A 26067-nucleotide genomic window follows, 5' to 3' on the forward strand; every position below is an offset into this window, starting at 1 on the left:
CATATGTAGGGAATCCAACAGTGATAGATTACGAGCCAGTTCAACAGCACGTTTAACCTTGCCAGTCTGGTCAGCCATAATGCTCATCAGACGACGTAGCACAAGAGCCCAATAATGTTGTTTGAAATTGGCTATTATGCCCTGATCCATAGGTTGGATCAGAGAGGTAGTGTTTGGTGGCAGGAAGACACCTTGACGTTAGACAGCCTGACATCATCCCTGTGTGCAGCACAATTATCACAAAGCAACAAAATCTGACGCTTTTGTGCCTGCATTCTAGTGTTAACTTCTCTAGCCACTGCTTCCAAATTCCCCAGTCATCCATGAATTTGCGTTATCCTCGTATGACACAGGAAGTTGCCTAATTTTCTTGAAGCAATGGGGCTGTTTGCTCTTTCCAATGATGAGGGGTTCCAACTTCTCACTCCCATCCAGGGCCGGTCTTAGCAAGTGCAGGGCCCTGTGCAGACCAATTTGGTGGGGCCCCATCCTAGCCCCACTCCCACCCTAGCTCCACCCCATTGATAAGATTATTCCATTTTTAGAACATTTTTTTTATTTATGAAATTTCAAATAAAGACAAATGAAGCTAAACTTGTACAAAAAAACTGATTGAAATAATAAGCACAATGCTATCAACATGAAACCTCCCCTCCCCAGAAATTATTCAGTTCAAGTCCACTACAATTAGTAGTTCCAATTCTCATAACAAAGGAGAAAATAAGGAAAATATTAAGAAAAGATCCAGCACAGTGCTACAGTGTACAAGGTATGCAAGGAATGCTTTATCTGCCTATGGTTGGAGAGAGGTTGAGTGACTCGATGCGGTCCTGGTCCGGGTCGGAGCGGAGGCACGAGGCAGAGTTGAGGCACGCTGAGCGGGGCCCCCTTAGGCGCGGGGCCCTATGCGGCCGCCTTGGTCGCCTCTGCCTAAGACCGGCCCTGCTCCCCATCCATATTGGCAGCAAAGGAGGATCGTCAGTCGGTCCTTCGACGGTTACCTCCTGTAGTTTCGGTATGTTTGAAAGCAAGTGTTCCATCAGGAATCGCTCGCCAGTAGAGACCGTTTTCGTCAGCATTGAAAATGTCACGAGGTGCAAACTCGTTCAAGATGGTAAGAAGAACTGAAACAACCCAGGTTTCAGCACGAAAGTCATCAGCGTCTTGTTTCTCACCATGCTGTTTCTTGAATTTTATGTTCCTCTCCTTCCATCTTTCCAAACATCCAACAGTGGCTTTGAATTCAGTTAGTCCAAGACTTTCAGCTAGCTGGTTAGCTTTCTCCATAAGCAGTGGACCACTGACAGGAAACTGTCTGTTCCTGACTCGAGAAAACCACTGAAGAAGAGCATCTTCTACCTCCTCGGCATTTCCCGCCCGTTTTCATTTCCGTTGTGGATTTGTATTGTTTTGCCAGTCTTCCAGAAGCTGGTCTTTCTGCTTCAAGACACGTGAAATTTGACTGGGATTGACACCATATTCTTTAGCAATAGATGCTTGACTTTGTTTGTTTTCTAATTTTTTAAGAACTTCTATTCATTCAGCCAGTGTTAAAGTCTTACAGTTCCGCCACGATGACGACGACAATGACCCCAGGGTACAGTCTAACAACATTCTTTCGCTTATTTTGCCTATGGCAGTTAAAGGGGTGGTAAATTTGAAATCTCGTTGGTTGTCATGCGCCAATCGGCTTCCATATTCCGTGCGCGTGCTTATGTGGAGTCTTTCCTACAGAGGAATGGTCTTAAACCATGCATATAAGCGAATCTTGCACTTATCAGTGGTGCGCTAAACCGGTTTGTCCCCATAGAAATTGCTGGTGCCAAAAACGGGACCGAAGTATGGCATGCAGTTAAACAGAGCATGCGCTTATCCGATGTGCACTTAAATGGAGTGCACTGTATATATCTATATATATAAAACTCACCCTCAACGTTCTATTTGCACTGACGTCACTGAAGCCAGGTTCGTAAGTTCGAAGCTCTGAAGCCACAGAAAATCACAGTCTGTGGGCCCCGCCCTCGCGTCAAACGTTATGATGTTGAGGGCGGAGCACATTCTCAGCTCCAACGTTGTACTGCACTGTAGCTCTGCTCCGCCCTCGCGTCAAAACGCGATGACGTCGAGGGCGGAGCACACGGGGGGGCGTGCCAAAAGGACCAGGGTCACACATTTGCACGGAGGCTGCAGGGGGGGACCGCAACACACGGAGACACAAAGGGACGGAGGTGAGCCTTGCTAGCACCCGTTTCATTCCGATTTGAAACGGGCCTTCCTTACTAGTATATATATATATATATATATATATATATATATATATATATATATATATATATATATATATATATATATATATACAGTCGATACTACACTGAAACCTTCTGCTCAGTGTGCTGTTGCGGCTCGGAAAGCGAATAGAATGTTGGGTATTATTAGGAAAGTTATGGAAAACAGGTGTGAGGATGTTATAATGCCGTTATATCGCTCCATGGTGCGACCGCACCTTGAGTATTGTGTTCAATTCTGGTCGCCGCATCTCAAGAAAGATATAGTGTAACTGGAAAAGGTGCAGCGAAGGGTGACTAAAATTATAGCGGGGATGGGACGTCTTCCCTATGACGAAAGACTAAGGAGGCTAGGGCTTTTCAGCTTGGAGAAGAGACGGCTGAGGGGAGACATGATAGAGATATATAAAATAATGAGTGGAGTGGAACAAGTGGATGTGAAGCGTCTGCTCACGCTTTCCAAAAATACTAGGACTAGGGGGCATGCGATGAAACTACAGTGTAGTAAATTTAAAACAAATCAGAGAAAATTTTCTTCACCCAACGTGTAATTAAACTCTGGAATTCGTTGCCGGAGAATGTGGTGAAGGCGGTAAGCTTGGCAGAGTTTAAAAAAGGGTTAGACGGTTTCCTAAAGGACAAGTCCATAAACCGCTGCTAAATGGACTTGGGAAAAATCCACAATTCCAGGAATAACATGTATAGAATGTTTGTACGTTTGGGAAGCTTGCCAGGTGCCTTTGGACTGGATTGGCCGCTGTCGTGGATAGGATGCTGGGCTCGATAGACCCTTGGTCTTTTCCCAGTGTGGCATTACTTATGTACATATATATATATAGAGAGAGAGAGAGAGAGTATATATACCGTGTGTGTGTGTATATATATTCTCATTCTCTCTCTCTCTCTCTCTCTCTATATATATACTGTATATATGGTTGCAGTAATCAGATACTATAACTATGCTGATACCCAACCATTTTTTTCCTGCTATTTCTTTACCAACTGATGGAAAACAGCCTGGTCAGGCAAGTAAGATTGTCCAATCATCTGGCAACTTTTCAATGCCCAATCAGAAACTGCTTTACATTTCAAGTTTGGGCAGAAGAATGATGGCTTTAGTGGAGTTGTCCTGCGAGGAAATGCCCATCGTGCCTTCACATGTATTGCGTGTTGGTCTCACTCTCAACCTGATTTACGGCTATGCTGAAAAGGAATTTTACAGCAGCTTCGGCAACAGCAACAAGTCGGGTAAGTGCTGATGAGCGCTGTGATAGCAGGAGCAGAAGGAACGATTGTTACATAGGTTAATGGATTAATTAAGGCTGCTTTGAGATGCACTAGTCACGGAAAGAACTGTCTCTCAGAAATCTAGGCAGCGTATAGGACAGGTCCTCCAAAGGGTCCAGAATTACGAGAGAAACACAAATCAGAATTGTGTCGAACGAGATGGACGTTGTCTTTGCAATTAACATGCACAGATGCATCAAATACAGTGAGAAAAAAATGGAGGAGGCTTATGCTGTGTTAATGTTTTTTGTTAGTTATGCAACACAAACACAATAATGTCTTTGCATAGAGACACCATTATTTGCCAATATTAATGGCTTCTAGGACTAGATCTGTATGAGGACATCACATAATGGGACTGACAAAAACTAATGAAGATGCTGTTTAACGTGATGTGATTATGTGGGTAAGTTTTTTTTTTTTTAGTTCAGTACTCGATAAATAACATTTTAAACCAGGACATGGTTGTAGAATAAGTATTCATGGTGTATGAAAGAAAAACAGATAAGCAGCTGTGTTGCACATCAGCATGTATATGCAGATACATTTTCATAATTTTAGAACCTTATTCAATTAAAATGTTTTTTTTTCCCTGTAGGCACAGTGTAGGAAAAAGTCCCTTCTGAAAAAGACGATTCAGTGTTAAAACTGTTGCTTTCATGACCAATGCTAATGTGCCCATTTATTTGCTACTCTAGCTAAAGTGGGGGGGGAGGGTTGAATTTTAGCTAACAAAAATAAGAGAGCTCATAACAAGGATTACCTTTGTTACTCCTTGCTATTAAACGCATTTGCTCTGCTTTGAAAACAAAGCTAAATATTTTTTCAGTTAGCTATAATTTAGAGTAGTCTGTTTTGAAGTTTTTCCCCTGTGTGTGTTTATAAACCAGCCTTCCACAGGGAGGGACTCGAGGGAGCTGTGAAACCATTGCTGATTTATGTTTGCTCTGTTGAAATTTAGCTTTAAAGCACACTTGCCTGGTGACCAAAGCTGTTTTAAATTTTAGGCAGAGTAGGTGGTCACCTAAAGTGGCAACGTCTTGGGGGGGGTGGGGGGGGGGGGGGAGGAGAGCAAAGAGCAGCTGTTTGGATATAGCTTACACCTTTTCCAGTAATAACTCCAGGTGAGGCCCAGTCCCTGAAGCTCTTACAGCAATATAGTAAATCCTTACAATAACATCAACTCAAAGAACTATGAGCATGAATTTTTACCTACAGTGACTGCAGGCAGTTCAGTCAGATAAATAGTAATTTACCTGTAAATAGTTTATTTTTAAATTGCAGAGACACCAAGTTACTCAGTTCCAGGCTGGCCCTGGATTTCAGACCACCTCATCCTGGTGCATTATGGGGTTTGCATCACTAATTTCAGGCACTACAAATCCCACAGTGCTTTGGGACGTAATTTCAAAACCAGGACTGTCCTAAAATCTCCAGCCTGGAACTGGGTAATTTAGCATCTCTGAAATAGCCCATAAGTGTATATCTATGTGTATGTGTGTATATAGTAACATAGTAGATGACGGCAGAAAAAGACCTGCGCGGTCCATCCAGTCTGCCCAACAAGATAAACTCACATGTGCTACTTTTTGTGTATACCTTACCTTGATTTGTATCTGTCCTTTTCCGGGCACAGACCGTATAAGTCTGCCCAGCACTATCCCCGCCTCCCAACCACCAGCCCCGCCTCCCACCACTGGTTCTGGCACAGACCGTATAAGTCTGCCCAGCACTATCCCCGCCTCCAAACCTCCAGTCCCCGCCTCCCACCATCGGCTCTGGCACAGACCATATAAGTCTGCCCAGCACCATCTCCGTCTCCCGCCACCGGCTTTGCCACCCAATCTCGTCTAAGCTCCTTAGGATCCATTCCTTCTGAGCAGGATTCCTTTATGTTTATCCCACGCATGTTTGAATTCCGTTACCGTTTTCGTTTCCACCACCTCCTGCGGGAGGGCATTCCAAGCATCCACTACTCACTCCGTGAAAAAATACTTCCTGACATTTTTCTTGAGTCTGCCCCCCTTCAATCTCATTTCATGTCCTCTCGTTCTACTACCTTCGCATCTCCGGAAAAGGTTCGTTTGCAGATTAATACCTTTCAAATATTTTATAAATAAATAAATATATAAATAAATATAAAAGGGTTGTACCGAATAGTGGTTTAAATTAAAATACGAATAATCTGGGCCTCTACTGTACTAAATCCTACTGAAATAAATACGTGGGGACCTTTTTACCAAGGTACGGTAGGGCTACCACCCGACAAAACAGCACTAATGTCAGATACGCCCAGCTGCCCTGCAGTAGTACTGGGTTTGCTGCGTGCCGTTTCCTGCAGTAGAAAATTATTTTCTAGGGCGGGGAGTAGGTGCTCCTGGTGAAAATCCAAGCGCTAAAACTACCACCAGCCACTTTTTAGCGTGGCTTAGTAAAAGGACCCCTTGATCTCTGATTTCACATTGCTTCTTTTATTATCTGTTATGTTAAAGCTCAATACCCATTATTTGTATTCGGCCCAAAAATAAAATAATGCTATTCGGTGTAGCTCTAATGTTATAAAATCTTATGTAGTGCGACCTGCTAAAACTCAGTGGATGGGCTCAGTGACCTTGTTACCCAGGACACTATAGGCAAATCTGAGCCCTTTTCCTATGTGCTGTACACACTGGCCCCTGCCTCCAGCTCCAGGAAAAACAGGAACCTAGTTCACCATATTCGTGAATCCTCCATGAAGGGCTGCATTAGGGGCTTGAGATCGAACCCAGTGGTATAGTTGGAAAATTTCACCTACTGATATAAACAACTTCTTTCGTGAAAAGCAGCAGCAACAGCAGTAATTGCTTGTTTACAGGATTATTCTGAAACGAACGATGTTAGGGTCTTCATGACGGTTGAATTTAATTTTCAAAATCTCAAGGGGCCTGAGTATAATGGGATGAGGGCACAAGGCTGAAGGTATACCTATGATGTCTAAAACCCTTGCACCGGCCTTACTAGTTACTAGAGTAGCATGTGACTGTCTGAAGGAGAAATATGTACAGGAAATCCATATGGGCAGTATGTTCTGAATATACTGGATAGTTATTTATTTTTCTTTTCCCAGGAGTTTGAGCGTAATGCAACAGAAAGCCTTAGAAGGAAGCTGGTCTTCTTGGCAGGAGTCATTTGAAAATGTTAATCTTAGTAAGCCTTTTCGTTGTCCACAGTGTGGTGAACACACAAGGTTCAGAAGCTTAACTTCCTTAAGGGCACATTTGGACTACAACCACAATTATAAGAAAACGCCTCTAATGCAGAATGCCAGTTTGTTTGCTTCTAAAATTACAGACCTGGAAACTTCCCCAGCACTTCAGATAAACGACATATTGGGGAGCACCAGAAATCTTATAAAACAAAAATCTTCATCTGCTATTTTGTGTGACCTGTCATGCAGAAACAGAAAGAACAGGATTCCATTGGAAGTAGTGGCTGAAAATCCTACGCCATTTGTAACTCAGCTACCTGTAGATTCCGTTATTAATCTGAAGTCTGGGCGTTCTGTGACAGATACCAGTGCCTCTTTGGAAGCTCATGTGAAAAGCAAATTTAATCAAATGGTGGAAACTGTAGATAGAACAATAGAGAAAAGGATTGACCACCTTACTAAAGAGCTGTCAAGGAAGACTGATGAGTTGTTGGAAGTACAAGCTGCTTTTTTCCAGTTATCACAGAAAAAACAAGAAGTGCAGAGGCGAGAAAGAGCCCTGAATAGGCAGGTGGATGTTGCAGTGGAGCTAATTGCTGTCCTGAAGCTGCGTCTTACAGAGTCTGAGCAAGAGCTTCTCAGGAAACAGGAGTAAGTGAAGCTCCATGTAAAGGAATTTAGAAGCGAAGTACCATGAAAGCCTGTTCATATTCTAAGATCAATTCAACTTTAATGTACAAAAAGAAATCATAGAAACCAGTGATTTATATGTTGTTTGATATGGCAGAATAGATTACCAGTTTAACTAATATACTATGGGTTTAGCATAGAGGGGAGGCCTTGTCTTAACTATGTTAACGTCTATTAGGGCTGTACCGAATATTTGTATTCGATTTGATTTGGCCCTGAATTATGATTTAGGGCCTCTTTTACCAAACCACACTAGCGATTCTCTGCATGGCAATGCTAACAAAGCCCATTCACCATTAATGGGCCTGTTGGCATTCCTACGCTGGAATCATGAGCACAGTTTGGTAAAAGAGGCCCTTAAATTCGAGTACAAATAATCTGAGTCTCTACTGTGCTAAATCCTATTCAAATAAACAATTGATCTCTGATTTCTTGTTCTTTTATTATTTGTTATATTAAAGCTCTGCCAATTATTCGTATTTGACTGAATAATATTTTTCATTGTTCATATTCAGACGAATAGTAAAATATGCTATTTGGTACAGCTCTAATTTCTATAGAATCTTTCCTACATGGTGTGCTATTCTTGTAAGAGTGTATTTCGTAGCATTATGATCACTATAAGAGGTATTCAAAACATACAAAAAACAAAGAGGTTGATGGCACTGTAGACTAACACATGTATTGAGCCATAAACTTTTAAGAGCTAGAAGAAACCATTTCATCTATTGCATCACAGTAAACATGCTGCTATCAGCAAAGTTTTTATTTCGGTTTAATAATGTTTGTCTTGACAGCTTTCCATATAACATCATGAATTTCAGTGTTGTCCAGTTTTCTGTCTGATTCATATATTTATTTAAAAATCTACTTCCTTGTCATCAAGCAGATGAAGCCATTACATATGGGTTATGTCCATCAACCAGCAGGGGAGATAGAGAGCACTCAAACTTTCACAGTGCCCTCTTGGCCAGCTAGCTCCACTGCCTCTTCAGTATTCTCTATCTCCCTTAGCAGGGTGGCTGCAGCTTGTTCGAGCTCCAGAAAAATCTGCCGGGAGGTGGTTCCTGGCTTGCCAATTGTTAACCGGGGGTGTTGGAGGCTATAGCAGCTTCACTTTAAAGGCACATAGGTTAGCCCTTTCCCTGCCTTACCCATACCTCTGTGGATGTGGACATATTGCCTTGCTTTCCCTGTCCTTACCCACCAACAGTGGATGCAGGCATATAGGTTCGCCCTTTCCCTGCCTTTCCCACTCATCTGAGCCTCCGGAGTCTTCAATACCTCTGCTTTCCTCACAGTTTAAAAAAAAAAAAAAAAAGTCGCGTCGCGTTTTTAAACGCAGAGATGCTGGAACAGAGGTTTTTGACCTGATTTTCAGCAGGATCGTAGTTGTACACTAGATCCTTTGAGGTAAGAGTGTTTTCCAACTCCTCCGGGGTGGGCCCGCGATCGGGGCGATTTTGGCGCGAACCGCTATTTTGGATTTTACCGCCGTTTTTCGGCGATGGCTGCAGACAATGTAATGCGCTGTTCCACTTGTGGCAAGCGCAAATCAGCAGCAGGGCTCTGTAAATCGTGCTGTATTGGCATAGGAGCCGGCCCGAGCATGGCGAGCGATGTTTCTTCCCGCTCTGAGCTGGCAGTGGTGCCATTTTGCTTACACCGCATGGCGCGGCCTCCGTGGACACGGAGAGACCTGAACCGGGTGGGGCACCTCGAGATGAGGTTATTTCAGGAGTAGCTAGCACCGGACAGGATTTGGGTGCCCAGGGTGAGATTTTCTCCCCGGATTTTGTGCTTTTGCTGCATAAAGCATACATGATGAAAAGAGCCCTCCCTCAAGGGTCGCCTGAGGCTCCTCTGATTGCCCCCCCCCCCCCCCCCCCCGATGGATTCTGGCCTGGGACTGCCCAGTGAGGTTTTTTTCCCGGATGCTTGGCCTAAAGATAAGCGCAGAAGGGTTAATTCCCCTTCAGATTGTGGTGCACCTTTTTCCCCCCCGTGGTCGGGGTGTGAGGATTCGGAGAACTCTGATAGACGTTCTTGGTCTGAGGAACCAGAGTCAGGTGCGGATTTACCACAGGATCTGGATGATCCCTCCGCGGTGAGGATTTTCCACCGTGATGAGCTGCCAGCGCTTATTTCAGATACCCTGCAGGCCCTCTCGATTGAAGTTCCTGACAGTGGCATGGCCTCCTCGGGTAATCCCAGGATGGCTAGTACCAAGAAAGCTGCTCGGGCCTTCCCTTTGCATGACTCCATCCTAGAGCTTGTTTCGGCTCAGTGGGCTGACCCCGAGGGACCTTTGAGAGTTTCCAGGGCTATGGGGCAGTTATACCCTCTGCGTGAGGGACATATGGCTCGTTTTCAAATGCCTACAGTGGCTGCCCTAGTCACTGCGGTGACAAAGAGAACTACCCTCCCTGTTGAAGGAGGTGTTGCCCTGAAGGATGTTCAAGACCGTAGGCTGGAAACAGCGTTGAAACGGTCCTTTGAAATTGCAGGTCTCACTGTTCGGGCGTCTGCATGCAGCTGTTATGCTGTGAGAGCCTGCCTAGCTTGGCTGCAACAGGCAGTGGCTCAGCTCGGAGATGGAGCGGAGCCCTTCTTGGATGTGGCTCCGCGGATGGAGGTGGCCTTGTCCTTTCTGGCTGATGCCCTTTATGACCTTGTCAGAGCTTCGGCTAAACAAATGGCAGTAGCAGTGGCGGCTCGCCGTTGTCTGTGGCTACGACACTGGGCAGCGGACATGGCCTCTAAGCAAAGGTTGGTGAAGTTGCCTTTTCAAGGACTTCTCCTATTTGGTGAGGAGTTAGAGAAAATTGTGAAAGGCCTGGGTGATCCAAAACCCCAGCGCTTGCCCGAAGATAGGCAGAGGCCTTCCTCTAAGGGCCAGGCGGTCCACTCCTCGTACAGACCTCGCTTCCGTGAAACTAGAAGGTACCGCCCGGGGCATTCTGCTGGGTTCATTTCGCGTGCCCGTGGTCAGCAGAGGAACTCCTTTCGCTCGGACAAGCGTTCCGCAGCAGGTGGCTCAAGACCAGGAGTTCAGGGGCGACCCTCTCAATGATGGTGCGCCGGCCCTCTCCTCGATGCCTGTCATCGGAGGACGGCTTTCCCTCTTTGTCGAGGAGTGGGCCAAGATTTCCTCAGATCAGTGGGTTCTGGACCTGATCAGAGATGGATACAGAATAGAATTCAACGCCCCAGTAAGAGACGTGTTTGTGGAGTCCCGATGCGGTGGAGGAGACTTTACAAGGTCTGATTCAGTTAGGGGCAGTGACCCCGGTGCCTCCCGCCGAGCAAGGCTGCGGCCGATACTCCATCTACTTTGTGGTGCCGCGAAAAGGTGGTTCCTTTCGCCCTATTCTGGACTTAAAAGAAGTGAACAAGTCCCTGAGAGTGCGGCATTTCCACATGGAATCCCTGCGCTCTGTCATTGCGGCGGTTCAGCCAGGAGAGTTTCTCACGTCTCTAGACCTGAAAGAAGCTTACTTGCACATACCGATTTGGCCCCCGCACCAGAAGTTTCTGAGGTTTGCGGTGTTGGGGAAACATTTCCAGTTCAGGGCCTTGCCTTTTGGCCTCGCCACAGCTCCCCGAACCTTTTCGAAGGTAATGGTGGTAGTAGCTGCTTTTCTCAGGCGAGAAGGTATCAGGGTTCACCCGTACCTAGACGACTGGCTCATCAGAGCAGACTCTGCAACAGAGAGCTTACAAGCTACAGCCAGAGTGGTCTCAGTACTGCAATCTCTAGGCTGGGTCGTCAATATGGCCAAAAAGTCACCTGTCCCCTTCACAATCTCTAGAGTTTTTGGGGGCCAGGTTCGACACAGTCTCGGGCTATGTGTTCCTACCCGAGCCAAGGCAGTGCAAGCTTCAGAATCAGGTCCGTCTGCTCCTGAGGATGCCCCGCCCGCGAGCTTGGGACATTGTCCAGCTGCTGGGATCGATGACAGCCACGATGGAAGTGGTACCCTGGGCGAGAGCGCACCTGAGACCTCTACAGTATTCCCTACTCCAGAGATGGTCTCCTATTTCTCAGGATTACCAATGCAGACTTACTTGGCTCCCTGCGGCCCGTCTCAGCATGGAGTGGTGGCTCTCGGACAGCATGCTGCGGCGAGGAATGCCACTGACGCTCCCCGTTTGGTGCCTAGTGGTAACAGATGCCAGCCTGAAGGGCTGGGGCGCACACTGCAAGGGGAAGCATGCCCAGGGTCTATGGACACCCGAGGAGTTGGAGTGGTCCATCAACCGCCTAGAGTTGAAAGCGGTGTTTCAGGCGCTTCTGGCCTTTCAAGTGACCCTGGAAGGATTGGCTGTCAGAGTGATGTCGGACAACACGACAACGGTGGCCTATATAAATCGACAAGGCGGAACAAGGTGCAGAGCACTAGCCGCGCAGGCCGAACTGATTTGCCACTGGGCCGAGCTGCATCTTCAGTGTCTTTTGGCAGCTCATATTGCAGGTCAGAGCAATGTGCAGGCCGATTATCTGAGCAGGCATCAGATCGATCCAGCAGAATGGAATCTGGCAGACGAAGTATTCCTGCAGATCTGTGCCAAATGGGGCAAGCCCGTGATGGATCTAATGGCGACAAGTGCCAATACCAAAGTCCCGTGCTTCTTCAGCAGACGGAGAGATCCTCGCTCGGCGGGGTTGGATGCCTTGGCTCAACCTTGGCCTCCGGGTCTACTTTGTGTTTCCCCCATGGCCCTTGATAGGGCGCCTGCTCTTGCGGATTCGGCTGCACCCAGGAGAAGTGGTCCTCATTGCCCCGGATTGGCCAAGGAGACCTTGGTAAGCAGACCTCCGACAGATGCTCCTGGAGGCTCCTCTGCCGTTACCTCTGGTACCGAACCTGTTGACTCAGGGACCGGTAGCCATGGAGGACGCCGGCCGCTTTGGTCTTACGGCATGGCTATTGAGAGGGCGCAATTGAGGGATAAAGGTTATTCCAATAAAGTTATTTCCACTCGCCTGCAAGCCCGCAAGCGGTCCACTTCCGTGGCTTATGGCAGGATTTGGTGCCTGTTTGAGTCTTGGCGTCTGTTTGAGTCTTGGCGTGCTTCCAGAGCCATTGTTCCAATGCGGGCTCCTGTCTCGCCGATTCTGGACTTTTTGCAGGAAGGTGTACAAAAAGGCTTGGCCTATAATTCCCTGCGGTTGCAGGTGGCAGCGTTGGCCTCCCTTCGTGGTAAGGTGGAAGGCGTGTCTTTGGCTGCTCACCCAGATGTGGCACGGTTTCTTAGAGGGGTGCTTCGGCTCCGACCTCCAGTGCGAGCACCCTGTCCAGCTTGGAACCTGGGGCTAGTTTTGAAAACCCTGCAGGTATCTCCTTTTTAGCTGCTTCGGCGAGCATCGGAGAAAGACGACACTGAAGGCCGTTTTTCTGGTGGCCATAACCTCGGCGAGACGGGTGTCAGAGCTCCAGGCACTGTCCTGTAGAGACCCATTTCTGCAATTTTCAGAGTCCGGAGTCACGGTTCGGACCGTGCCTTCCTTTATGCCTAAGGTGGTTTCAGCCTTTCACTTAAACCAGCCTATTTTCTTGCCCTCTTTTTCAGAGGAAGAGTTTCCAGAATCTTTTGGGCAGCTGCACCTTTTGGATGTGTGCAGGACTGCTGCAGTATCTGCGAGTTACTAACTCTTTCAGGACTTCTGATCATCTGTTTGTTTTGCTATCCGGTTCTCACAGAGGGTCTCCAGCGTCTAAGGCCACTATTGCCCGCTGGCTCAAAGAAACTATCTTTTCAGCTTATCTGCTGGCCGGCAGGGTTCCACCTGTAGCCTTTAAGGCACATTCTACTAGAGCGATTTCTTCCTCTTGGGCTGAAACTGGAGCACTCTTTCTTCAAGAGATATGCAGTGCAGCAACATGGGCTTCTAAGCTCTCCTTTGCCCGACATTACAGGCTGGATGTGGCTGCCAGGAGGGATGCGTGTTTTGGTGCACAAGTGCTAGCGCGTGGTGTGGCTTGTTCCCACCCTATCTAGGGATTGCTTTGTTACATCCCATACGTAATGGCTTCACCTGCTTGATGACAAGGAAGGGAAAATTAGGTTCTTACCTTGGTAATTTTCTTTCCTTTAGTCATAGCAGATGAAGCCATGAGCCCTCCCTGTATGATTGTCTGTATGCTGTGAATCTGTTTTTCAGGTTTTGTTCTAATTTCCTGAAGTTCCTTCCTTGGGAGAAAGTTGGAAAACAATCTTCAGGATTCATGTTCAGTTTAAATTTAGGAGGATGTGTTCATTCACTCCAGCATGTTTTGGAGAATGTGTTGATTCTCTCCAGGAGGCGCGTGTGTTCCCCTCCAGTTCTATAAATAGGAGGATGAGTTCATTCCCTCCAGTGTGTTGGGAGGATGTGTGATTCCCTCCAGGAGGCGCGTGTGTTCCCCTCCACTTATACAATAAGGAGGATGAGTTTATTCCCTCCAGGAGGATGTGCATTCCCTCCTTTATGAGTTCATGCCCTTGTGATGGGCCATCGTTTGCTATGAGGAAAGCTCTTGTGATTCCCATTGCGGTTTGCCATACTGCTTTGGAAGCTTCAAATACTGAAGAGGCAGTGGAGCTAGCTGGCCAAGAGGGCACTGTGAAAGTTTGAGTGCTCTCTATCTCCCCTGCTGGTTGATGGACATAACCCATACGTAATGGCTTCATCTGCTATGACTAAAGGAAAGAAAATTACCAAGGTAAGAACCTAATTTTCCCATTCCACTTAATCTGCAGTTCTTGGCAGATAAGTAAAACACATACGGTAATGCTCCGAGAGAGAAGATATCAGTTGACACATTCTATAAAAGTGGAGAAAAAAAGACCTCAGTACCACCACTCCAGCCAGCCAATATTAGGCTTAAGGCTCAAGCTTAGCACACCATCATAGCTCTAGAAAAAAAAAACTCCACTCAATATTAAGTGTCCGCAATTCACAGTCAGAGTATAACACCATGTGCATATCCACAGGCAAAAAAAAAAAAAAATATATATATATCTAATGATATCCTCAGCACAGAAATTGTTTATACAATCCACCACTTGCGTTGTCTTCATCCAGTTCACGAATATATCGCAAACTGCGTCTGCATGCTTTAAAGTTCCACAACCCCGCTTTAAAGCATGCAAACGCAGTTTGCGATATACTTGTGAACTGGATGAAGACAATGTGAGCTAAGTGGATTATATAAACAATTTTTGTGTGGAGGATATCATTTGATATATATATATATATATATATAATTTATTTTTTTGCCTGTGGATATACGCGTGGTGTTATGGGTTTAAAATTAGTTGGATTTTTGAATTATATAACATGATATCTCATGTGAACTGTGGTCATTAGATAAATAAAACACACATAATCATAAATTATAAAGCATTATGGGGTCCTTTTACTAAGTTTCACTAAGAAAATTGGCTTAGCATGCCCTTACGTGGGTCGTTCCCGCACCCTATGCCCATTTCTACTGCAGCTTTCAAAAAGTGTTTTTTCTGTTTGTTTCATTTTTGGACGTGTGCTAATGTTAGCATTAGCGCACAGACATTAAAAAAATTACTTCGGGAGCACTTACTGCCATATATTTAGGAGGTGCTAAGGACTCCCACGTTATGGACATGCTAACCACTTAGCATGGTGAAAATGTAGGTGTCCTAGCTGATTACATAGTAACATAGTAGATGACGGCAGAAAAAGACCTGCACGGTCCATCCAGTCTGCCCAACAAGATAAACTCACATGTGCCATTTTTTTGTGTATACCTTACCTTGATTTGTACCTGTCTTTTTCAGGGCACTATCCCCGCCCCCCAACCACCCGCCCCGCCTCCCACCACCGACTCTGGCACGGACCGTATAAGTCTGCCCAGCACTATCCCCACCTCCCAAACACCAACCCCACCTCCCACCACCGGCTATGCTTCTGGGGATCCCTTCCTTCTGAGCACTTTGTTAGTGTATGTACACCCATTATCAGCCCTGACACACCCCCCTTAAAAATTTTTTTACACAAACTTAACGCATATAGATGTTAGAACTGTAATGTGGCCTGCACTAGCCTATTTTTTGCTTTGTTGTGCATGCTTGTAGTGGAAGTGAATTTTAAAGATTGTTTTTCAATTCTGCCTTGACCGACCAGTTCACTTGGGGTCTGTATTTGTGATTAGAAGTAATTCTGTTTAAAAATGATTAACTTTGATTGTGTGGAAATAAGTTGGAATGTAGAAGATAAGACACAACTCTAATTAATTTGGTATGTGAAGGGGGAGGTGGAGCTTGTTTTCGAGTTCAGATTGGCCACCTGCACTGGGAAACATGTGACCACATTCCCACAGTATGGCTTGTTTCTCAAGCATTCTTTAATTTTCCTTAGCTCTGAACATGAGTTCTAAACCTAATAAAAAAGCAGTGGCGTACCAAGGTGGGGGCGGTCGGCCCCGGGAGCATGCCGCTGGGGGGGGGGGGGGGGTGCGGGTGCCGTGCGCATGCGCGCGCCTGTCCTTCGTTCATTCAATGCTCCCTCTGCCTTGGAACAGGTTATTTCCTGTTCCGGGGCAGAGGGAGCATGGAACGAATGAAGGACAGGCACGCGTGGCACCCCCCCCCCCCAGCGGCGTGCACCCGGGGGGGGGGTCCTTTCGCTGGGGGGGGGGGGTTTGCACTGCACCCAGGGGGACGGGGCGCATCGGCGATCTGCCCCGGGTGTCAGCCCCGGAAGAGGAACGCCACTGTAAAAAAGGGGGGCCCCTGGCAGTGAAGTGGGAAGCCCATCTATGGGCGGACGCACCGCTTAGAGCCAGACTCCTGGTCAAAGAAGCTCCCGGCTTTCACTGTGAACAGGGCCCCCTAGCTGATGATACGAGCCTGGATGATGTAAGGGTCAGTGATGTATGTATAGATATGATGTATGTATAGTGTATTATTGCTTCTTTTCCTGGTCTAGGAATTCCTAGCATTGCTTAGATGTAGAGACCAGTGATGTAATGATTGTAGATAGGTATTGTTTCTTTTTAGTTTTAGCTAGTCATTGTGTGTATATAATCATTGTAGATTTTAGCACCTCTAATAAAAGTCTCATTTACCTAATACGAATCCAAAAGAATCCACAGTAATTACTGAGTAGTCTGTGTTAGTGAAACAGGCTGTAAATCCATAGTAGTACAGTGCGTTAGCACTTAATGTTGCTTATTAAGAGGGCTCCTATATTACTAAAAACAAAGCCTGACTATGGGGATCTTTTACTAAGCAGCGGTAGAAATCAGCTGGTGGTAAACGCTACCTGTGGTTTAGTAAAAGACCCCCTATGAGCATTATCTCAGCTCTTCATTATGTACAAGCAAAAATACCGCTGAAACCACATTCTGCAAAAAACATTTTTTTAATCCAGTGCATCTTTAGTTGCTTGCGGAAAGAAATCAGCTGTTTATCATCTGTAGCTCTAGGAGCAATGCATTCCGTAATAAAGGCCCTGCCACTTAAAAAATACATGAGTGATAGACTGCTAATCTGACCATATGAAAAGATGGTATCATCAACAGGCTCCTTTACTTTCAATAAATAAATCAAGATATCCATAAGAACATATAGAGAGTAATTTTATAATAGGTTGCCTGTTTTATGACGACATATAGCTGCATATATGCCTTTATAAAACTTCCTTGCAAAGCTGCAGAAGTCATGGCTATAATTAAGCCATGCACATTGCATACGATACATGTGAATGTGTATATTTTATTAACACTGCACATAAATTGTGATTCTGCTTATGACCCACTTCTTGTACATGCCTGATCCAGAGCCATATACATTTGTCGTCGCGTGTACTTTTTTGTGTGGGGTAGTTTTATAAGCTCCATGTTACATGCATATACTGTTAGATACACACAAAAATGCCTTTGTAAAATTACCCTCATATTGTCTTGTTGATTTAAATGTTCATTTTAATAGCTGCAAAATAATGTTTTGTGTGCCTACAGCAGGAGTTCTCAACCCCTTAGGACACACCTAGCCAGTCAGTTTTTCAGGATATCCACAATGAATATACATGAGACATTTGCATGATATCTCCATTCTAGGCAAATCTGCCTCATGCATATTCATTTGTGGATGTCCTGAAAACCTGATGGGCTAGGTGTGTCCTGAGGACTGGGTTGAGAGCCCCTGGCCCAGAGGTATCAGGAGAGCTCATGTCCATTGTGTGATAAGACTAGAGACACATTTTAAAGAAACCCAACACGTACACTGCCAATATTTTTCTTGTAAATGTATTTTGCCTAGTACAAAATATTCTAACAGTGTGTAGATGTCAATGACAAAACATTGCATTGCATATAAATGAGGTACTAGCATGGAAAGAACTATTTTCTGCTTGATTGATTGTACATTGTAGAGTATGTTAAGAGAGCTTGCCTTTATTCCAACTTTCAATAGAAGAATGGTTTGATAGGGGCAAGTCTACATACCAAAGGTCCGATATTCAGCTGGTGGCGGGCAGCGCTTTTGCTGTCTACCACCAGTGTTAAACCCGGATATTCAATTCCAGGTTGTTTCCTACGACCGGTATTGAATATTCGGGGGGGGGGGGGGGTTAACCGCTATAAAGTTTACCAGTTAAGCTGCTATTCAGTGCTAACCGGTTAATTTTAGCAGTTAAAGATAGGCCTGCACTTTATGCGGTCTATTTTAACCACTGAATATAGCGGGATAAGTGTTGAATATCCGCGCCAAACCGGCTATGTTGCGCAATATAGCTGGGTAGCAGCTAACCGCGGATATTTAGCAGGAGATAACCTGAATATCAGCGGTTAGGTGCCGATATGCTATTTAAATGGTCAACGGCCATGTCTGTCCGGTTAAATAGTTTTGAATGTTGGGGGGGGGGGGGGGTGTAAATGTTCATTCTCTGCAATCTTAGTCCACTTGGATATGTGGAAGTAAAATGTTGTTTGTCGTCTTTTTATCAGACTAACATAATACATTTCTTGCATCCTTCTTCCCAAAGTTCATTGGCTCTCTATCTGTTTCTGCATACAATTTAAACTCCTGTTATTGACTTACCAGTGCATTCATTCTGCAGCTCCTCAGTATTTCTCCACTCTTATCTCTCCCTACACTTCACCAGGAACTCTGTTCATCGGGTAAGTCTCTCTTATCTGTACCCTTCTCCTCCACTGCCAACTCCAGATGCCATTATGCCTGGAATAGACTTCCAGAGATAATACATCACACTCCATCTCTGGCCCTATTCAAAGCTAGGCTAAAAGCCTACCTTTAAGAGACTTTTAACTCCTAATTCCTATTTACCTGTTTGGTATCCATGTCTGTTTTAATAATTCTCACAATAAGTAATTCCCTAATCCCTTAATTGTCCGGTTTGTCTCGAATAGATTGTAAGCTCTGTCGAACAAGAACTGTCTTATACGTGTTTAGTGTATAGCACTGTGTATGTCTAGTAGCACTATAGAAATAAGAAGTAGCAGTAGTAAAATTGCAGTTTATGGGCCTAAGTTGTGAAATTTTTTGCCCGTTGAGCTACGCTACGAGTGGTATTATCTGTCGTTTAGGAGAAATTAAAAAACTTTCAAGGCAATTCTATAACCAGCTGTCTGCAATTCACATGTGCCTTGTGAACGTAAGTGCCGAGAAAATTGGCACTTGTGTGTGAGTGCACTACACTCTATTTGATAAGGTAGTATGTAAGTGTGTTAGCACATAACTGCAAGGGTGTGTAGGGGCATGAGTATGTCTCCAATTTACGTGCATAACTTATAAAATAGTGTGTCTGTTCTCGCCGATCATTGACCTGACAAATGGTCATGCCTATGTGTAAGCGCACTGATTACACTAGTGTTCTGTAATGACATCTTGGCGCACAGATGCCATTATAGAATTGGCATTGAGTGCACAGCATTGGCATGCCTGACTGGAGGTGCCAAGTTATTTATTTATTTGTTTGTTTGTTTGTTTGTTGCATTTGTACCCCACATTTTCCCATCTATTTGCAGGCTCATTGTGGCTTACATATTACCATGAGGCGTTAACTACCCCCTGTGATGAAACAAATACAGAGTGATGTTATAGAGAATAAGATATATGTGTTACAGACACATTAGAGAATCAAGAGTTATATAACGTTCATTGCAAGTTTTGGTTTTGTTGTGTTGCTGAGTTCAGGCACTTAAGTTGGATCAGTAGGGTATGCCTTTTCGAACAGATTGGTCTTTAGTGATTTCTGGAAGTTGAGGTGGTCCTGCGTTGTCTTTATGGCTTTCGGTAATGCATTCCATAGTTGCGTGCTTATATAGGAGAAGCTGGATCCGTAAATTGATTTGTACTTGAGTCCTGTTAATATATGGCCTGGCTTCAGTTATAGAATTGCCCTTTGTTTTTTTAATCAGGCTTTTAGGTGGTGGTGGGTTTGTTATTGTCTAGGGTTAGGTTGTGAGGAGGTGCAGTGGTTTGGTTGGGAGTGGCTGGAATTGGGTTAGGGTGGGAGGTTAGGAGGTCTTTGTTTTGTTCTGAGTCTTAATTATGTGTCTGTAACATGTTTTGGACTATTTGGTGAGGTGTGCTGTGGAGTCATGAAAAAAAAAAAGGCGGGTCAAAGCAAAATGAGCAACTTTAATGAAAATGATAATGCTGCTCCACTATACAAGTACAGCACAGGCTTGTATTACAGTAGTAGTGAAAGTAAAGGAGGAGGAGAAAGAGGAAACGATAACAGTAGAACACTCTGCCAACACATCTTTCCCCCCCTTTCACTATACCCTACCATTCTGTGATTTATATGTATAATCAGGCAGAAACGTCCTTTACATCACCTCATTTTGGAGTGCCCCAGGTGGTAATTCCATTTTTGGCACGCACCCAAAACACGTGGTAGAAAATATTTTCTATTTTCTACCATGTGGCGCTTATCCGGTGGTAATTGGCAGTTTATGCTTGTTGAACGCTTACTGCCAAGTTAACGCTTGAGAGCTTACAGTGTAAGACCTTACCGCTAAGTCAATGGGTGGCAGTAAGGTTTCAGGCCAAAAATGAATGCGTGCTGGTTTTAAGTTTGCCGCACGTTCATTTTCCAGCACAAACACCAAAATGGGCCACCGCGTGTCCAAAACACACGCCTACACCAGCGCAGGTGTAGGTGTGCCTTAGTAAAAAAGGGCCGGTTTGAACTACTGAGTGGATTGCAATTCTGAAAAGCTAGTCAGAAATGTAATAAGTTAACCTAGTAAAAAGGGTATCACTTGCACTTTGTTGATCTTTATTTCCACATAAAATTATTAAGCGATGAAGTGTTATTAAAAATATCTTCTGTTAGATGATTTTATGGACTTCAAGTGTTGAAAAAGAGTTAAAATTCTCTGTTCATATTTCTGCAAATACAGTGGTCTGTGCTAGGAAACTCAGCAGCATCTTCAAATGGTCATGCTATGCTTTCACTTAAAATCAGTGGGCCTGATGGTTAGCCAGCGGTGATCATTATTTTGCTGACCAGCACCAAACCAGCAAGTTCAGTGTTGGACCTTGTTTGGGCTTCGGCATTTAATTTCTGGGTTTGTGGAGCTGGTTAAATGAGCTATTCAGATATGTAAGCCACATTGAGCCTGCAGATAGGTGGGAAAATGTGGGGTACAAAAGCAACAAATAAAAAATAAATTAACTTCTGCCAACTCTGTCCCTGGAATACCCCTTCCCCCCCCCCCCCCCCCCCCCCCCCCCAAATAGCTAGTTTTCAGTTCAGCGCTAACCAGTTATTTTCAGCAGCACTAACCAGTTTAAGTGTTGCTGAAAATTAGCGGTTAGCCTCAAACAGGTAATTTAATCAACCAGGAGCCATTTCTGGCAAGTTTGAATATCTACCTGTACGTTCTTAAACCAGAGTTGTTAGTATTTCTGATGGGATGCCTCATGCTGGAACACATAATACAACTTATAGAAAACCATGATTGACCTCGTTGCCCAGATCATTGTCTTCCCCATGTAAGGAAGCAGAATGTAAAGAACCAGTAATGCTTTCTGGCATAACAGCACATAGACTGTACTGATCCAAATATACTGTTAAAAATATTTAAAACAGGTCAGGAATTGTGCCAAGTATGAAATGAATGATGTATTTTGCCAGCTAAGGGGATACAATTAGTATAAAAACGTAAGGCCCAATATTCAAAGCGATTTAAGCAGGCAGGAAAGGTATGGCTGGTTAGTGCCGCTAAATATTGGCACTAAATTGCCAAGTTGAAAATGGGCAGGGCAGGAGCGCTACAGGGGATGGAACTGAGAAGGTGCCGGGAATTACGTAGCATCTACATAATTTCTGGGTACTGGCCCAAATCTACTTGTGCTCTCCCGTCCTACTCCTAGTAGGTCCTCACAGGCCTACCATTCCAGTCCCTGGTGGTCAAGTAGTCTTTGGGGCAGGAGTGATGCCCAGTTATTCTTGCCCAGGCTGGCTCCAGTGTCAAAATGACTTCCATGACCTCTAACAGCAGTCTCGCAGTACTACCTCACTAGGGACGGCTTTGTTAGGAAGAGGGAGGAAAGAAGGAGGAGTAAATGACATAAAGCATTCCCTTTTGTGGGTTCCAACTGATATTCAGCCGGGACCCACATAAATGTCTTATGTGGGTCCCAACTGAATATCGGCCAGGACCCGTGTAAGTCCTGACGGCAAGAAGCAGTTCCGTTGGCCCTGAATTTTCAATGCCGGTGGCTTGGCATTCAATATCTAGGCCTAATTCTACCTGTGGTGATCAGCATTTTTTTAAAAACATTCACTGCTGCCAGCTGAATATTGACTGGATAATTTCATTATTGACAGTAAAGAGATATGAAGGGGATGTTCAGAGTTTTAAAGGAAATCTAAACTTTGTTCATACAATGTGCTGCTCTGAAAACATCCAGTTAAGTCAGCATCTAAAGGAAGACTCACTTTCTTAATTTCCAACTGTTCATTGCAAATAAGTGAAACAGATAATGTACTGTATGAAGATAGTTGAAAAGCAAGAGGATGAGTCCTTGAAGCTGGATTCTGATCAACAGGATGAGAGACTGCTAGACTGAAGGAATGGATGGTGAGTTACTTGAGTGATGGATTCTGAATTATTGCAGAGATGGAAGTTAATCTTTAATGGAAAAGGGATATCTGTCTGTTGACTGAATAGATGCAGGGTTCAATGCAGGATGGATATTGGGTGAAAAAGAGGATGCATTCTCAGGGGAGAGAGAGAAACAGAGTTGAGAACAGCTTGCTTTTGAGCCCAAGATGGTGATTTCTGCCTCTGTAGGGAGGGGTGCAGAGAACACACAAGACTAGGGCTGAGGAAATGACTAGTAGGGTCAGAGCATGTCCCTAGGGGGTGGGGGGCATGAACCTGGCAGGTTTCTTAATGATCAGAGGAAATAAATAACGTGCACGGGTGATCTATGAAAATAGAGGAGGAAGTTGATGCTAGCGTGCATACCCTGTATTCTATAATTGCATACATAACCTTTTTATTTTTCCTTACTTGGGTACCTTGGCTTCCTATGATCTATAACTATCTAATCCCAAGGATAAACGTATGTAATGACCCTGACCTCCAGTGCTGCAGTAAATTTCTTTGTCAAACAGACCTCAATACCTCCACCCCTGGTCTAACACCTATTGGTGAAACAGAACCTTTATACAAAGGATTCCAGGGATTCTGTGGGGTTAATTCTTATCATAGGTCATAATTTTATTCAAAAATGCTGTTTGTATTTTACCAATAAAACTGCTTAATACTGCATTGGCTGGTCTTAATCATTGGAAACATCGGAATAAAAATTAAAATAAAAAGTTCCTGAAGCAGCGATTGAGATCGCGAAACAAGACGTGCTTGTCGAAAATAAAACAGCAACATAGAAATAAAGAAGGAACAGAGTTGACAACATTAAGTTGAAATTTAAGGAAATTTACGGCGTCACGAAGAGATCCCCATGTCAGAGAAAATACCACCAGAAACTTCACGGGCCCAGAGTATGCACCAGCCGGCTGGAGAAGATCAAATTTAATTCAGTTAAGTGCATTTTTTAAGGGACGAAAGTAAATGGTGGATAATTATGAAAATAGAAAATGAAAGTATTGCGATAAGGGGTTTCCCGTGCAAATATTTGAGTTAGGAGATTTTTTATGTAAGATGTGAAAGTATGTGGTGATTAAGACCAGCCAATGCAGTATTAAGCAGTTTTATTGGTAAAATACAAACAGCATTTTTGAATAAAATTATGACCTATGATAAGAATTAACCCCACAGAATCCCTGGAATCCTTTGTATAAAGGTTCTGTTTCACCAATAGGTGTTAGACCAGGGGTGGAGGTATTGAGGTCTGTTTGACAAAGAAATTTACTGCAGCACTGGAGGTCAGGGTCATTACATACGTTTATCCTTGGGATTAGATAGTTATAGATCATACATAACCTTTTGAAATACCCCTGACACGCCCATGCCTCTCCCATGGCCACACCCCCTTTTGGGATATGCACTATGGGGCCCTTTTACAAAGGTGCGGGAGGGCTTACGCACATACAGTGTTTGCCAAATCAGCACTACCGCCAGGCTAGCCTGTGAGCCGGGTGGTAATTCTGAATTTGGCCCGTGCTGAATCCCACGGTAGAAAATAATTTTCTACTGCGGGACTAGTAAAGGTTTTTGTATTTTTTTTGTAATTTTTTTGTTTGTTTACTTCAGCCTACTTTGTTGAGTGCATCTGTGCTATGAGTCTAGACTGCATGACACTCAGCAGTAACAGGAAGCACATCCTTTTCTATTCACAGCAGATCAAATAATAAAGGAATTGAAATCATAATAGTATTTTTTGGAGGGTAGTGTGTGTTGTGGCTAGTCATGATTTGTTACTTGATTTGCAGGGAGGTCATGGAGCAACACCTGAAGCAAAAATAGAAAGCAATGCCTTTTGATAATGGCTCCTTAACAGCTTAGTCTGGGACCCTCCTTTCTGAGACTGACCAAAGTATCTTGGTTGCAGTTCAACCTTGCTTTGCTCTGGCAAGATATTGATTGTGTGGAATGATATATTTTGGAAATGTACCATTGGAGACAGACGATTGAGGTTTAGATAGACTGACCTCCGGAGAAAAACAGGGAAAAATAATAATTGTGGTATTGAATATATAGATAGCAAGTCAAGATATCACTACCAACTTATGATCCTTGTGACCTTCACACTTCTCTTTCCATTGCCTTAGGTATTAACTTATGGCCTGATTTACTAACATGCATGAATTCAAAATATGGGGCTTGCATTATATTGCATTAATGCGTGTTAATGTGTATTAACAGTGGTTTGTAAATCTAGTCCATAGATTTTACACCCTCCCAGGACAAAGAGAAAACTATTGCGCATGGATGTAATTTGTTTTGAGCTACTAATGAAAGGCAAGAGCTAAATGCAAAATATATAAGATCAGCCTTTGAGAGCTGCATGCAAATAGGTCCATGGAGATGGATGTTGCTTAGATATATGTACAAATTAGATGATGATCCGTATTGGGTAATCTTCAAACTCCAGAGATAGTGTTTCTCATTTACTGTGACAGAATAAGGACATTTGGTATGTGCCTTTATATATTCTGTGTTTTCTAGCTATAGAAAACTATTGTGACACAGAGGCCTAAAAAAATAGACTGTTGAATGATAAGTAATTCTTAAAAATTACTCTGTTTTCATGATTTCTGTCTTGCAGGGAAGTTGTGACTATCAACCATTTTCTGGAAGCAGCAGCTGAAAAAGAGGTACAGGGAAAAGCTAGGCTGCAGAATTTCATTGAGAATCTTCTTCACCGAGTTGACAGAGCAGAAAAACAATTAGAATATTATCGAAGTCAAAAGGACAAGCTCAGTTATTCTGCTATCAGTGAACAAGCGGTATGTCTAAAAATAAGGTTCTTCTAAGTGATTCTCTTAGTCTTAACTAAAAGTTTACCGTTGCTGTGTACTACTTTTACATGTGAATGTTCATAAAATTTCTGAATAGCTCAGAATTCAGCCCATTTCCTTGTAATGTTTTAACCTTTGTTTAGACATAAATCTTGCTGTCTACTGCTTATGATCACTAAAAATGCAGAGCATGGGGTGGGATAGAACGAAGAGGAGATGGTGCTAAACAGCTAATTTTACAATACTGGGGACCTCCTCCTCATTCTTCCTTCACTGTAAGCTTTGTCTTTTACTTTCAGATAAAAATAAGCACATATATTTATATAATGTATAAATCTGAATCTGTATTCTGAAATTCTTATTCCATTAATGTGAATGCTGTTGTAACATATTGTAAGCCACATTGAGCCTGCAAATAGGTGGGAAAATGTGGGATACAAATGCAGCAAATAAATACATAATTCACTGTTAAAATTACTCAGCTCTCTTTTTTATTCATTTTGATTTTTATTCACTTTTAGATTATGGCATTAGGTATAGGTATTACTACAGGGTCCATTTGCCACCCCCCAAAATGGGCTTACTATCTCTTTGCCACCCCGGCCAGAACCAAGCCATACATTAAGCTGGTCTGGCTCAGATTGCAGTCGGCTCCTTCGCAGAGCAGCCAGGACATACAATTCCAGCCCACT

General features: G+C 44.0%; 1 protein-coding gene across 3 annotated transcripts in view; it reads left to right on the forward strand.

Moving 5' to 3' along the window:
* Window positions 1-3296: 3296 nt before the first annotated feature.
* ZNF365 (zinc finger protein 365) overlaps window positions 3297-26067 on the forward strand; it is a 38651-nt gene continuing 15880 nt past the window's right edge. Inside the window, exons 1-3 of one of the 3 annotated variants that reach the window (XM_030203118.1) lie at window positions 3297-3533; window positions 6679-7410; window positions 25183-25367. In XM_030203118.1, the coding sequence (XP_030058978.1) occupies window positions 6692-7410; window positions 25183-25367 (904 nt within the window). In that variant the 5' untranslated portion in view covers window positions 3297-3533; window positions 6679-6691. The other 2 variants (XM_030203116.1, XM_030203117.1) reach the window with 2 other exon arrangements.

Source organism: Microcaecilia unicolor, chromosome 5 (assembly GCF_901765095.1).
Source record: "Microcaecilia unicolor chromosome 5, aMicUni1.1, whole genome shotgun sequence".
Taxonomy (NCBI): Eukaryota; Metazoa; Chordata; class Amphibia; order Gymnophiona; family Siphonopidae; genus Microcaecilia; species Microcaecilia unicolor.